Below are 13,889 nucleotides of genomic sequence, written 5' to 3'. Positions count from 1 at the left end.
TGACCTACTGGCCCTAATTACTGTGTTGTGGCTCAGGCTGAGTGCTCTTGTCCTTGCCAGAATTCTGCTCCTTTCTCTTAACCTGACTAGTGTTTCAAGCTAAAAAAAATAACAAGTTTCCTTTTTTTGTTCTTTTCTACATTGTCGTGCTGAAATGCAGTTTTCCTTCTTTCCAGAGGTCGTAGCAGTGTTTTAAAATTGGCACCAGAAAAGCTCAGTAATAACACAAACGGTAAAAACATGGATTTTCCCTGGAGTCCTCAGTTCTCGCTGTCTAGATCTGAAAATGGGCACTGGGGCAGTGTTTTTATTGTCAATCACTTGGAGGGCTCCGGGCGCAGGCTCCTGTCCTCAGTTTGTCCCAGGCGTCCCCTCTGCAGGCACAGGGGCAGCAGGGCTCCTGAGGCCTCAGGCAGCCGCCTCGGTTGGCCACGGTGCCCCGGCGCTTCACGTGTCTCCCTGGAGTCAGTATTTGTGCCCGCCAGTGCCGAGAGCCCCGAACGCCCAGATTATTGTAGAGGTACGCTTGGCTGGATAGTCTGGGGTCCGGCTCCCCCGACTGCTGTCACCACGCAGGTGATGTTTGAGTTTACCGGGAGATTCCCAGCCAGCTTGCGAGGAGGCTCTTTCCAGGACTTCTGCCTACACATACCAGAAAATTAGTGTGCTGATAAGGTGCTGCGCTGCCTGGCTTTCTACACAGGTGGTCAGTGAAATATGTATTTATCATGTAGAACATAAAGCATATTCCCATATCTGAATTTGGATCTGAAGTCAAACAGAAGCACAGTTGCAAATTTAATGACAAACAAGGCATATGGTAACCTTGCCGATGCAGTGGTTTCGCAGTGCATCCTATGCAACGTGTTTCGTGAGCCGCCAGCACCGGGCCTGCACCCACACAGGGTATTTGGCACGAGTCGGGGCTGCCTGCGAAGGTGCCTTTAGTGTAGTGTTTAATGTATTGCATACATTTGAGAAAATTGTGCAAAGTGTTATGCTCCCTAACAGCGTTGCTTATCCGGCAGATCGGCGGGTCATCCGGCAGGTGAAGGTAGGTGAGACCCCTGGGCTGCTCCGCTCCAGCCGGGGCACGCAGCCCCGTGCGCCCAGCCCCTCGGCGCGGGGAGGCGTTAGCGGGGGCTGAGCCTCAGCAATTGTTTCTTGGGTTGTCTCTTGGATTTTGCAGGCGTGCCGGCGCCTGTAAGGACTTGCAGTGGGGGAGACACATGAATTTAAAACAATGCTTGCTCACCATAAACACCCAGCTCGGGATTCACTTTGCGGCTTCGTGGAGGGTATCTCACAGCAGGGGCAAGGCGGTGAGCCCGTGGCAGATCCCCAGCCGCGCGGGAGCCGGGGTGAGGAGCTGGCCGAGCGAGGAGCTGGGCAGTGTGCTCGCCGATAAGAGCCTGCCAGTGTGCCAGGCGCCACCCCCTCCAAATCGCCACCGCCACCTTTGTGCCGGGACCCTCTGGGGACGGTGGCAAGGGAGGCAGCACCAGGCACTGTGTGTGCAGATAGGAGCGCTGCCAGCACGGCTGCGGGCGGTTTGGTTGCATGGAACCAAAACCCCTGGTAGGAGGGGAGGTAATGAGCTATCTCTACCCCTTTCTCAGCCTCTGCGTAGCCAGCAGTTATTGCGGATGGCCTGGCTATGTATTCTGAGGCTGCACAAACATTTCTTAGCAGTGATGATGTCTTTCCTCAAGCAGCGTATGTTTTTCACCCAGGAAGAACGTTTTCCCTGTCGTTTTTAAACATATGGACCAGTGAGTAGCTGAGGATGACAAGTTAGTGTGCTTGTGTTGGCAAAGGACTGTTTCATTCTTCCTACTTTAATTGAGTTCTTTTATCTACTTTTATCTAGTTCAGAAAGTAGTCTGCAAAGTAAGTACAGGTATACATGAAAATGGATAGAAGAGAAAGTGGGTGCATGTTTTAACCGAGGCTTCTTAAAGAAAGCATGTGTCCTTTTGAAGTCTTGAACACTTTGACACTTGGCTGACTGAAAAGCCACTCTCGCCTCCTGATATGTTGCTGCATCAGAAATGGGGAGATGAACAAAGACTGAAGCACCCCAGATGCTGCGAAGCCAGAGCTAGCTGCCAGGTGCTGGCCATGCGAGCTCCCGCGTCCAGCAGGACCTGCGTTTGGGAACTGGTGCCCGTCCAGCTCCCCCCTGCACCACCCCAGGCCCCACGCAGTCCTTCTGGGGCACTGGGGGTGCCTGAGCTCCACCTCCTCTTCTCCCCCTGCTTCGGATTTCTGTTTGCAAAGGATAATCCATCACCATGTTACAGCAGAGGGAGTATTGTGTGGGTCTGAGTAGGGCAGGTTTGTTTCTAGGCATTATAGAAATCTAAGTAAATAAATGTTTTTCAAAAAAAGAGGAGGAGAGGGGTTGCGGTGGAAAGGCTCCTTCCAGGGCTGGAGCCTGCCGAGTGCTGCAAGGGCAGTTGTGCCTGCAGGAGGGAGGATCGCTGCTGCCCGAAGCAGGTCCCAGCATTCATGGGGTTGTAGACAAAACCCAATATGTGAAACTCAATTCAGAAATGCAGCGAGGATAGCCCGGAGACTACAACAGATGCGTGCCTGTTATAAAGTGGCCTTTAATAATGCCTTAGAGAGCTCAGTGGAGGATGTGCTGGGGTTGTCCTGTCCCAGACGGACAAGAGCGTAGATTGTTTGTGGCTAGGGCACTGCTGAAGGGCGCGCATTACCTTCCTACTGCATTGGCCGTATCAACAGCCTGGGTGGATTGAGAGCCATCAAGATCTTCAGACTGCAGGTGTGAGCAGTGAACAAGAGGTGCATTGAAAGTCTGCTGCTTTTCCTGTTTTCTTCCCCTGACCCTCAGCGCAGACCATTGAGTAAGTAGTCTGCATATAAGGATGGCCATACTGAGCCAGCCTGGTGATCCCATAGCGCCATTTCCCCAGAATATTCTCCTAGCTGTCAAGAAACTTATCTGGGCACTTCTAGGTGCTTTTTGTTTAAATTCCTCAGACAATCTTCTTCCATGAATTTCCATTTTGAAGTTTCTTGTTGAAGCAAATGATGCGTTTAGCGTTTCCCGTGGTGGGGACCCAGAGTTCAATTATGCATTGGGGAAAAGTATCACCTTTTGTTCACTTTAGCTTTGTCACCTGCTTTCATTTGATATTCTCCAGTTCCTCTGGTGGAGGAGACAGTGAGCATTCGCCCCTTTTCCACCTTCTCCACGCACTCACACCTGAGCAGACTTCTTTTGTTGCCCCCTCCTCTGTCTCCAAATCTGTATTTGCAGTCCGATCCCTCCTGTATCTTGACCCAGAATAAGAGACTGAGGCCCATGGCAAAGCATGGCTGAGAGGGCAGCGAGCGGGTAAGGTACCTCCTTCATCACTAGTGCCAGAGATGTGGTCACGTTTGCGTGTCTGTCCTGGTTCCTGAGCAGGAGGCGAGGGGTAGTACTTGTCCTCATGTGAAGACCTGGCAGACAGAAAGATGGTGTCTGGCCATGTAGAGGAAAAACAATTAAGACTTCAATGTTTATTAAGAAAAAAGCAACCAGCAGTGCATTTCAAGCACTCATCACACAGCATAATTTTGCTGCTGGAAGGAGTGGGATTAAAAAACTTTCTAATGTTGATTTCTTTGAATTTGTAGAATATAAATGGGTTTTTAAAAAAATCAATTAAAAATAAAGGAAGTGTGTGTACAAACATTGTCAAGCATTCCTATCTTTCATTTTTTTTAAAAAGAAGCTCTAGAAAAAAATCCCCACAGAAGTTCTGTAGTGCATATTTGAATGCTTTTGTTGTAGCCTCATTAAACTTGGCTTGTCTGCAGATACAGCTGGCATGTTATTAACTCTGCTCCAGGCTTGGGGAAGCCAGAAAGCAGCCTCCACCCCCCGGTGCCGGCTGGCTTTAGGGAAACATGCCAGCATGGGTTGGTCCTCTTCAGCTGGCTGGCTTTGGAAACGCTCGCTGGAGCATCTCCGCATGGCCTCTGGGTCCGGGAGCCCAGGGCTCAGCCCGCCTCAAGTGCTGACTCAAGGGAGGGCTGCGTGGTGTCCTCCGTGTCGGCCGGCAGCCCGCACCCATGCAGCACAGGAGTCCCTTGTGAGCAGGATGGATCTACCAAGGTATGTGGCCTCCCGTGGACAACCGCAACCGGGTGCCTGTGTTCTTTGTAGGGCTGTCACACCTTTCCTTACCGGGGCTGGCAAGAAGCAAATTAGCGATCGTCTGCCAAGTAGTTTCTCTGTTCTGAACAAACTCGTTATTGGACAGAACCGGTCAAATAAACTGAACAAGGGAAATATTTTCCCTGCACCTGCTGGAGAGGCTGTTGCTCTCCAAGCTGAGTTTGCACATCAGAAGACCTCCACCAGAGGTCTAAGCAGCTTCTGACTTTCTTCAGAGTTTTGGCAACAAGTACGTACTTTTTGAATGCTGTTTCATTTAAGTAATTTTAATAGGTGTTTTTCATAGTAAGGTGAATTTTAAAAATAGATTTCATAATTTCATATTAAATTCAAAATTGTTGAAAATATATTCAGTAGAAATTTAAGTTAAGTAATGTGTATTAAATAGAGGTAATGTTATTCAAACTTCTTGCTTATTACAACCAGCTTTCATTGTCTTAACTAACGAAAAAATTGATTTGGGGTTTTCAAGGCACTTGGTCTGTTCATGTTAAATACTTCCTAGAGCATTTGAGCACTTTGTAATCTTTAAACATTTAGACTAGTGACTCCTTTCTGACACATGGAATTACTATTCTTGTTTTTATCATCATGGAATTACGAAGTAGTCACTCTAATTTGGCTTAAGTTTTGACTGTTACTGGAAGGGGTATTCCTTTCTTCCATCTCCTACCTTATGCTGGTACAAGGTTTGTGTTGTCTTTGGGAGCCGACATTGCTGACAATTAAAAGGATTCATTTTTAGTCTGCACAGCTCCCGGATCGGTGTGGAGCTGCACAAGCCTTCTGTCAACATGAGAGGGACAAAAGGTCAGAATTTGGGAGAGAATTTGAGATGTTCCCCCTTAATAGTCTGAGTTATTTTGGATGAAAATGGCTCTAACTGTGGCTTCACCGGTTTGCCTAATGGCATGCAGGAAATAGGTGGAAGAGCCAAGGTCTTTAACCCAGGTGGGTTTTGTTGCTGGTGACACCTGTGACCATGGGGGTGAGCTTCCTCTTGAAGGCACCATATTTTTGGCATCTCTTCGGTCCATCTCTTCGTTAGGCTTCCTTGAAAATCTTTCTCAGCGTAAACCAGCACATGGTGAAAGACTTTTTGGCTCATCCTTATGTTGCTACTCAATTACTGTTAGCCTTGCTGAGGAGGACATAAGGAAAGACTGAAGAAGCCCATTGCTTTTCTCTTCTCCAGGGAATCCGTTACATTAAATGTCTGAATAGATTTTTTAACATAATTCCCAGTCATTTCCTCTACAGTGAACTCAGTTCACTCGTGCAGACTTTGTACTTAATGATATCTCTTAAAATAAATGAGATTTGATATAATTTATATTAAATGGTCATTTTAGAAATCTACATCTACTAATTATTCATTAGAAAATTTTGAAAGACAGAAGTAGAATAAACTCCCTTTATGACCTCACAGTCTACAGAAATATAAATGTATACACCTGTGTTCATTTTCACTGGGCAAAACTGAATGCAGGTAATTTACTGGACTCCAAGAGTAGTCTAAGCAGATTTGAATTACATTGTTCAATCTGCATCCATAAGCCATAGCAACCAACCAAGCCAAAAGCAGCTGAAAATTCAACATGCCTCTAGGACAGTTTTTTAACATTTATGATAATACTCAGCTTGTGGTCTGTCTCTGTAGCATACGGGATTTTGCTTTTGTGAGTTCTTCTGGTTGTCTCCTCGGGGTGACGGCTCTCTTCCCTTCCCTCTCGCCGCTGCCTGTGCCCGTGTCCCTGTGGGCTCCCTCCTCGAAGGCTCTTTCCTTGCTTGCTCCTTTCTGGACTGCCAACGTTTCGCATCTTGCTCACGGCAGTCTTCTCCCTGACACTGCGCTGGCATTTGCCCTCTCCTGGCCCCGCATGTAACTGAGTCACTTCACAGCTTATACATTTAAGCTACACCTTACTGTGGTACTGTTTTCTCCTTTACTCTCAGCTGCAGTTGCTCTTTTGTTGATTGTCCCAGAGCCAGCTCTTCCTTGGGGCTGCGTACATGTGCAGAGCCTTCCTGGAACCGTCCCATGGGGACCAGCATCTGCCGATCTCCTCGAGGTGCTGTGAGAAATCAGACCGCTCCATGTGCTCTTTCGGAGACAGTCTCAGCTAGGTTCAGATGAGCTAAAGACGTGTGCTAGTCAAATCTTTGTTCACAAAACCTAGCAAATTATTTCATTTGCATTCAGACCGCATCCAGATCCAACCCGGATAGCTGCTTGATCTCACCTTACAACCCTTCTCTACTCCATCCTCTCTCACAGACACTTGCCGTGGTTTGTTTTACAAGAGCTGTTTCATGTAGGAATTGTATTCCATTAGGTTTTTTAATGGTATCCAGTGTAACTGGGTTTGATTTTGACGAGACCCTCTGGTACATATAAATAATGCAGATAGTATTCCTTGCTTTTTGTGGAGGATAAACTGTCATCTTTAGGAGGCAGTCACACCGCTGTTGCATTCCTCACACAAATAAGACAAATTTAACCTAAAATTTAAAACAAAAGAAAATGAAAGTGAGTAGGATTTTCTTGTGTCATAGCTTAAATGAGAGAATACTGGGTTTTCTGGCTGCCAGTTTAAATTCTGGAAATGCAAACATCAGGAGGGATGATGCTCTTTCTCTCAATAACCAGGTATACACATATGTATCTATGATGTACAAAATGCTTCCTTTTATGTTAATCAGTTCAGTTTTGAAGACCTGACTAGCTAAAATTGGCTGTATTGAAAATAACATCATTACTTTGGGGGGAGCATCAGTCTTAAGTAAAAGAGAAACGAGGAGAGCCAGCCCTACAGCGAGCTGGGGGGAGTGATTTTGTGAGTGGTACTGGAGTTGGGAAAAGTGCAACCTGAGTTAGCAAAACTGTCTGCTTTTCCAGTGGCTGCCGCAGTAATTGGCCGCGCGTGTCCGGATCACCGAGTGACAGGCGGGAGGCTCAGCTCTTAGAGAGCTTGGCCACTCGAAGCAGGGGGGAGAGGGAGGGAAGGAAGGAGGATGGGAAGAAAAAACAATTTGTGAACTTGCCCCTTTTGAGATAGCTAATGCTCCTCTCCCCATGCCCAGGATCATTGCTGAACAGCCGGCAGCTGCATCCCGCTCGTCTTTTGCTGTCAGCGAATGTCACTGCAGAAACCTCCGTAGTTTCAAGGAGTCACTATTTGTACATAGGGAATAGAGGAAACTCATGGATAGAAATGTGGTGGTGTGTGGGCTGCTCTGGATTCTACTCTGAGGAAGGAGATCTCCACAAATGTTTTAAATTAGGCTATCCTTGATAATGCTGGTGGTATGGAGCCCAACCAAAATTGCAGGAAAAAAGAAGTTGCTCTGTTAAAGCAGACATGAAAAAAATGAAGGGTTTAACTTTTGTCCTGAGGGTGATAAAACAGCACCACACAGCTGAAAATCAATCTGACCTTCACCCACGTGATGCTGTTGTCTCAGTCTGTCTTTCATTTCCTTTGGTTGAGTGAAGGCCATGGCATTCAGTAGGGAGAAAAGCCAGAGGGAGGTGGGGAGAATCCTGTTTTCTCTGGAAAGGCTTCGGTGCTTGCATAAGTTGACTCCATAAAGAGAGTTGCTGTAAAACTTTGAATTATTTCATTAAATTAAAAAAAAAATAAATCCTTCTTCTCTTAATAGCCAGCAATCACATTAAGGCAAAGAAGATATGTGCTGTAAAAAAAAAAAAACAACCACTAAACAAACAACAAAAAAGAAGTGTTTGTGATATAAAACATTCTTTTTTAATTAAACCTAGAATTAGTTGGTCTTTAGAAATGAAGGCTTCATGCAGCAACAGGAAACCTGCACATTCATTTAAAAACAAATTTGTACTCAAAGGGGACAAAAAAGGCCAATTATTTTTTCCAGAGATATTTTAACATTCTGTGGTGCAGGCTTTGCACAAACAAAGAGAAGGTACCCAGATGCACATATATTTACATATACATCAGTAAATCAACAGTTAGGACTTGTGTATAGGCAATATTATTGATTTTCAAAGTAGAGGTACGATTTCAGTTTGTGAACTACTCATTTTGCACAATATCCCACAGCAAGTGGTTCCCACCGCATTTTCCCAAAACCAGAGAATGAACTAAATGAATGGGTAAAATTCTGTGCAGAATTTAATTCTATTAAACAGCAGCACCAAGAAAGGGGAAAACTATGTGCATAAGCACATCTTGATACTCTTTTTAATATTGTGAAGGCAATTAAAAGTGCAATTCATAGCTGTTCATCAATCCCCTGCTTCTTCCAACCTTGTTGAATTTAAATGCGACCCAGAGCCAAAAAGTTGCCAGACATTTCTTTTGGAAAACAGTAAGTTTTCCACACAGGCTTTACAAAACTAAGATTGCTGTAAGTTCTGCCTACCCTAAATGGCAGTTTTCCTGATTCATCTCATCATATGTGGATAATGTCCTTCCGTGTCATCATCATAAACTACTCTACTGCTTTATATTTTTGTACTATAGATACCCTAGCTACTGTAGCATGGTGAGAGTTGGGGATGTCTGCTATTTTCTTTGTTCAGTAAATGTTGCCTGTATTAGGAAGGTCTGTAAGAAATGTCAACTTCTGGTTAAAAAGATAAAGACAGAGACTGGATTTAGCTGTAGAGCTTAATCTCTACTTCATAAAGGTTAAGAATTAAACAATTTGTTCATTAATCTATGTGGGATGATGGAGATTAATTTGTGACCATAGCTTTTTATTTAAGTGTGGTTTGTCTGATGTGCCACTATTTTACACGGTGTTAAAAAACCCCAAAACAGCAAACGTAAAAGATGCTGGGACCTTTTCCTGGCGAGCTCTGCTACTCAGGTCTCCATGTGATATGCCAAAATGCTATTTGCATAAATGTAGAATTTAATAAGTTATCATTCTGATTAACGCCATTAACTGCTTAACTACTGTAGAAATTGGCTTCCAAAGTTGCTCGATGGTAGCTGTTGCTCTCCACGTCATTCCATTTGCTGTCTCGCTGGGGCTAATGGTATGCAAGGGAAAGCAAGAAGGTCAAGGATCTTTTTGTTTAGTCTCTTTGCACATTAAAAGTTCTATTATGTGTTTGTATTGCATGTGGTTTCCAGTCTGTTGGCTACAATGCTTCAAAAATCCATTGATGATGAGTTTGTGAAGCTAAATATATCTTGTGGGTTATGACTACCAAGCTATCACTTTGTGTGGCGGTCAGGGCCAATATTTAACAAGTGTTTTTCAGAAAGAGGAATTCTGAAACCGAGTCAAATGATCTTACAAAAGGGTTAACAGAAATGCTAATACAGAAGATGACAGCAAATGCTTGGTCGGTGCTGACGGTGGGGGTGTTTGGAGCTATGCTATGCAATTTGTGGGGAAGTGGTTCTCAGGTTGGGGTTTTTTATGGGTTTTTCTGGGGCTGGGGGAGGGCTGTGGTATTGTTTCACCCCGCTGCCACAAAGCTGAATGGGGTTGAAAAGAGCGGTGTCCTCTACAGCCACCCCTTTCTCTGCCCCGGCAAGAAGTAGGTGCGGTGTGCTGGGGTGAGGACGTGCGTGGGGGCCCCCTGCGGGCTCACCCCACGGCTTCCCGCTGCCCCCTTGGCTGTCCCCCCGCAGAAGCGGAGCCCTCCGTCCGTCCCCCCGCGGCTGGCAGGGCAGGCGGCCTCCGCCGAGACCTCGCTGCTGCTTCTTGCCCGACATTTAAGGGAATGCAAAACCACACTGCAGGATGCAGCCACATCCTAAGGGCTGGCACAGCCGCCTTGCTTGTTTTCACTCTCCAGCTAGTAGACTGACCTTTTAAAAAACCAGTTTCAGCTGCTGTGAAATGCTGACAATAGCTTTAATAGATTTCATTTTGGTATTAATTAGCTATGGTTACATTTTGATAATGTAAACTAGCAGCTGTAAGCATGTTTTAGCTGATTGTTTCAGGCCGTGTACAAACTCAGGCAGATGTCCCTGCCTCCTTGCCAGGCGTTAGCACAAGACACTCATTTTCTTTTAAAATCAAAGCAGAGATTTTATTTTTTTAAAGCAATTTGTGTTCTGACTGCATGAGTACCTTCACACCTGTCAAGTGAATCCAGTGCGCTTGTTCCCAAGGGTAACCCGACATCTGGGAAATTTCGCCTCAGCCTGGACTGATCCCCTTCGCAGTGTCTTCGGTGTTTTGAATTGAAATGGAGTTACACCATCACACATCATCCTTTGCATTATTCTGTTCCGCTCCAGTATATCCCTGCTTTTATAACTTTTGGGTTAAATCCTGCTCTCGGGCTGTTTGAGGAGTGTTGCGGTTATCTGTAAGCTGTCTTGCTTTTCACTGTGGGGCTGGTAAGCTCAGAAACATCTGCAGGCAGGGTCAGTCCAGCTTGCTAGTCTTTAGAGGATATTTACAAAGTTTCATAAGGCTTGGACCCATACCCACACCCGTCCTAGATACAGTGTCTACAGATTTATCCCCAAGAGCCTCTTACAAGCTTTGTTTGTATTACTATCTAGAGCTATCCCACTGCACAAATCCTCGGGAGAGAGAAGTGGTCAAGAGTACTTAGAAACATCTGTTAAAAATTCAGACAAACACTGCACTGTCACTAGAAGCAGTTAGGATGGGGCAAATGAAATTTATCATGTGGTGCTGCAGGAAGAAGGGGCTTTTTTTTTTTTTTCTTCCTTTGCTTTTCCTTAAAAATCGATAGTTTGGTCAGTAGATAGAGGAAGACTCTCCGGCAGAGCTCACTTGGGGCGGAGAACTGCGTTTTTCCAATGTCACAAGCTCACTTGAGAGCCAAGCCTTGCAGTCTTACGGAAGCGCTGTTTCCAGAGTACTTGCGTTTGATTCATCACATGCTTTCTACTTGGTTCAAGAAACCCTGCGTTAATTGTGCAGAGCTGGAAAGTGGCGACATTAGGAGATAAAGTGGCTTCACTGTGAATTTTCTGTTGCTTGCTGTACTTAGGCAAAAGGGAAGAAGTTGTTGTAGCAACAAATCTAATGGATGAATTCTCCAACTGGTTGCTGTTTTGTGTGTGGCTACATACCGGACTCAGCGAGCACTTGAGAAATATTGGCATTTGTCCCCAATGATGCGTCATGGAGTTACAGGCAATTTGGCAGAAAAACCAAGTTTTCTTATGTATGAGGCTGGACTTGCTATGATGTTGCATTTCTTCATTGCAGTAGTTCAGCTCAACCCCCCACCCGACCCCATTCCCCATACCCTCATCTCCCTCTCCCAGCCTCTTCCTACAAGCGGGACAAGAAGCAGCAGGAGCGGTGCTGGTCGGCCGGGCGGCCCACGCGTGCCGATTGCCTAGGACAGGCCCAAGAGTGGGGATAAGCGCTGGCTCTGTCCTTAGCCATTCTCTCAGCAGAGATGAACTGGGGTCTCTGTCCTACCCAATCAAAGGTAGGTTCGCTAATCTCATAGAAACACAATTTCTGTAAGAGAAACTCAATTTCTCTCAGAGCCCTCTATCCCAGTCCGGCGTGATTCAAAAGTCAATAGGAAGGGACAAACAGTTAAGACATATGACAGGCAATATGATCACATAAACCTTGTTTTCTTAGGTTGCCAGGCTGAAAAAAATGAACACAAAGCTCCTGAGAATAGATGAGTCACTTGAGATTGAGACTTGATGGACAATGTTGGCTTTGTTATCACTCTGCAGGTAGCGACAGGATAGGGTTAGGGAGAATTTCCAGAAATGTAGGAGAGTCGTTATTGGAAGGGTAAAGCTTCCTCTGCCACGCATCCCCCGTAGTGGACCCGGCATTACCCTGGTCCCTCCTCCTTTTAGGAGCCTTTTGAGGAAAAGTCTCCTGTGACAGGAACATCTCTCAGGTCTTTTCATCTGTGAGCTGCCAGGTGAAAGAATGGGGCTAGAGAACAAAAGATGTTCAGATACTGCAGACAAGCTTTTGTAGGATCTGCCACGTCAGCTGTCTCTTATAAGGTCTGCTGTATTTTCTGTTGATGGTGCTCTTCCCCCGAGGATTTCCTCACACCTGGGAACGCCTGCCATAACCCACACTGATATTTTCCTCAATGCCTTTCATTTCTGCATACAGATGGAGCTGGGATATCACACACTGTCCTTGCCCTTATTCTGTTCTGCTCCTTGGCAGTCCCAGCTTTCCTGGCTGGCAGCTTTCATCCCACCTCCCTCTCAACCTTTTTCAGGAGGGGCTTTGCAATTATTTATAAGCTAGCTTGTCCCGTTTTCTGACATTTTCAGTGTAGTCTGTGGAAGAGGAAAGCTTCTGTGTTCTCTGGTTTTACAGGGAACAGAAAACTTCAAGTAAATGTTGCTGGTCTGTGTTAGCAAGATATTCTTGGGTTTTTTAGGAGGCAGGGAACCCTCCCTTTAACATTGATGGTCTTCTGGGTGGAAAAAGTCTTAATGGCCTGTAACCACTCCTTGCTTTTGATGTGTTTGGAGATCCTGGAGCTGCAGGCAACCAACTCACTTGTGTGCTTGTCAAGGGGAGGCTGGCCGTCCTGTTTATCCTATATTCCTACTCGCCATCCTCAAGTAGGTTTTCTCTCTCCCTCCTCCTACCACGTGTCAGAATAAGAAGCACCCTGTGATTTACCTCGTTCTCCTTCGAAGCACTTGTGTTCTGGGGCTTGAGGTTTTCCAAAATACATCACGGTAAGAGGCAAAGCTATAATCATTTGGGCCTTGTAGCTCCTTTGGAGGCATCTTTAGATTCTCTGAATTAAATAAATGTCTATTCAAGATGAAGAGCAGCATTTTCTCTTTTTGCTGCTGCAAATAGGTGGGAGGAGCAACTTAACTGTTCCTCTGGAAGTAGTGAAGTGGACAGGCTTGTCTGCTGCTCAGTGCTACAACTTGGATGATGCACTTACCTATTCACCCCATCCTCCACCACTACATGCATTGTATATGTCTGAGAGAATTACAGGTCTCCTGGCTACCTTCTCTTCCAAAGATAACTCAAAATACAGAGTCTCTTCTAAGGAGAGAAGTATTCCCCCTCCAACGTTATGCACATAGAAATCAAATTTCTTTTGCTTTTGACCAACCTTAGATAAAAACTGATGGTTGCAGCTGAATCTCACTTTTGAGTTTTTCATTAAAACTGTTCAAAGCAAACTACAGGGTGGAGGATCTCATGTGAGCCAAAACTAACCTCCCTGTTCCTGCCAGTGAAGCTGTGTTGCCAAATTTCACACAGCCGTGTTCTCTAGCACCTCCTTTGAACACGAGTGTGGTTCTGGAGGCTGTTTTGAAGCTCCCACTTGAAATACTCTCTATGAGCTAGTGGAGCATTTTCTGGCACTTAAGCTTCTGTATCTGGTGGCTGTTTGTACTATACAGAGCAGCGAGTCATGGCTTGCTAAAGGAGAAAAAAGGATTTCTTAGAAAACCTTTCAGAAAAGCTAAGGTTGTTCTTCAGCTGGAAGTGCTGTTGGTGTCTGTGGTGAAATTGGTGTGGCAAGTCTCTTCTGCAGCGTTTCTAAGAATTACCAGATAGTGTAGCGGCTCATCTGAATACTCTTTTTGTATGATTTTTGCAGCCAGTGACTTCCTCCCAGTATAGGGTATTTCTTTCATTTTTCACTATCTGGCCTGCTGGGTATGGGGACTTGTTCCTTGCTATACTTTTATTCATAATTATATACTTGAATTACAAAAGTGCAACACCCCTCACC

General features: G+C 45.5%; 1 protein-coding gene across 1 annotated transcript in view; it reads left to right on the top strand.

Moving 5' to 3' along the window:
- Window positions 1–1,054, top strand: part of LOC104162058 (zinc finger protein 423-like) — a gene marked incomplete at its 3' end in the record, with an annotated part of 43,753 nt that extends 42,699 nt beyond the window's left edge. Inside the window, exon 5 of the mRNA XM_009700703.1 lies at window positions 1,029–1,054. Coding sequence (XP_009699005.1) covers window positions 1,029–1,054 — 26 coding nt within the window. The remainder of the gene's footprint in view (window positions 1–1,028) is intronic.
- Window positions 1,055–13,889: the final 12,835 nt, after the last annotated feature.

This window comes from Cariama cristata, unplaced genomic scaffold (assembly GCF_000690535.1).
Source record: "Cariama cristata isolate BGI_N322 unplaced genomic scaffold, ASM69053v1 scaffold7215, whole genome shotgun sequence".
Classification (NCBI taxonomy): Eukaryota; Metazoa; Chordata; class Aves; order Cariamiformes; family Cariamidae; genus Cariama; species Cariama cristata.
Note: the sequence above shows the minus strand (reverse complement) of the source record. Positions and strands in the feature narration are given on the sequence as shown.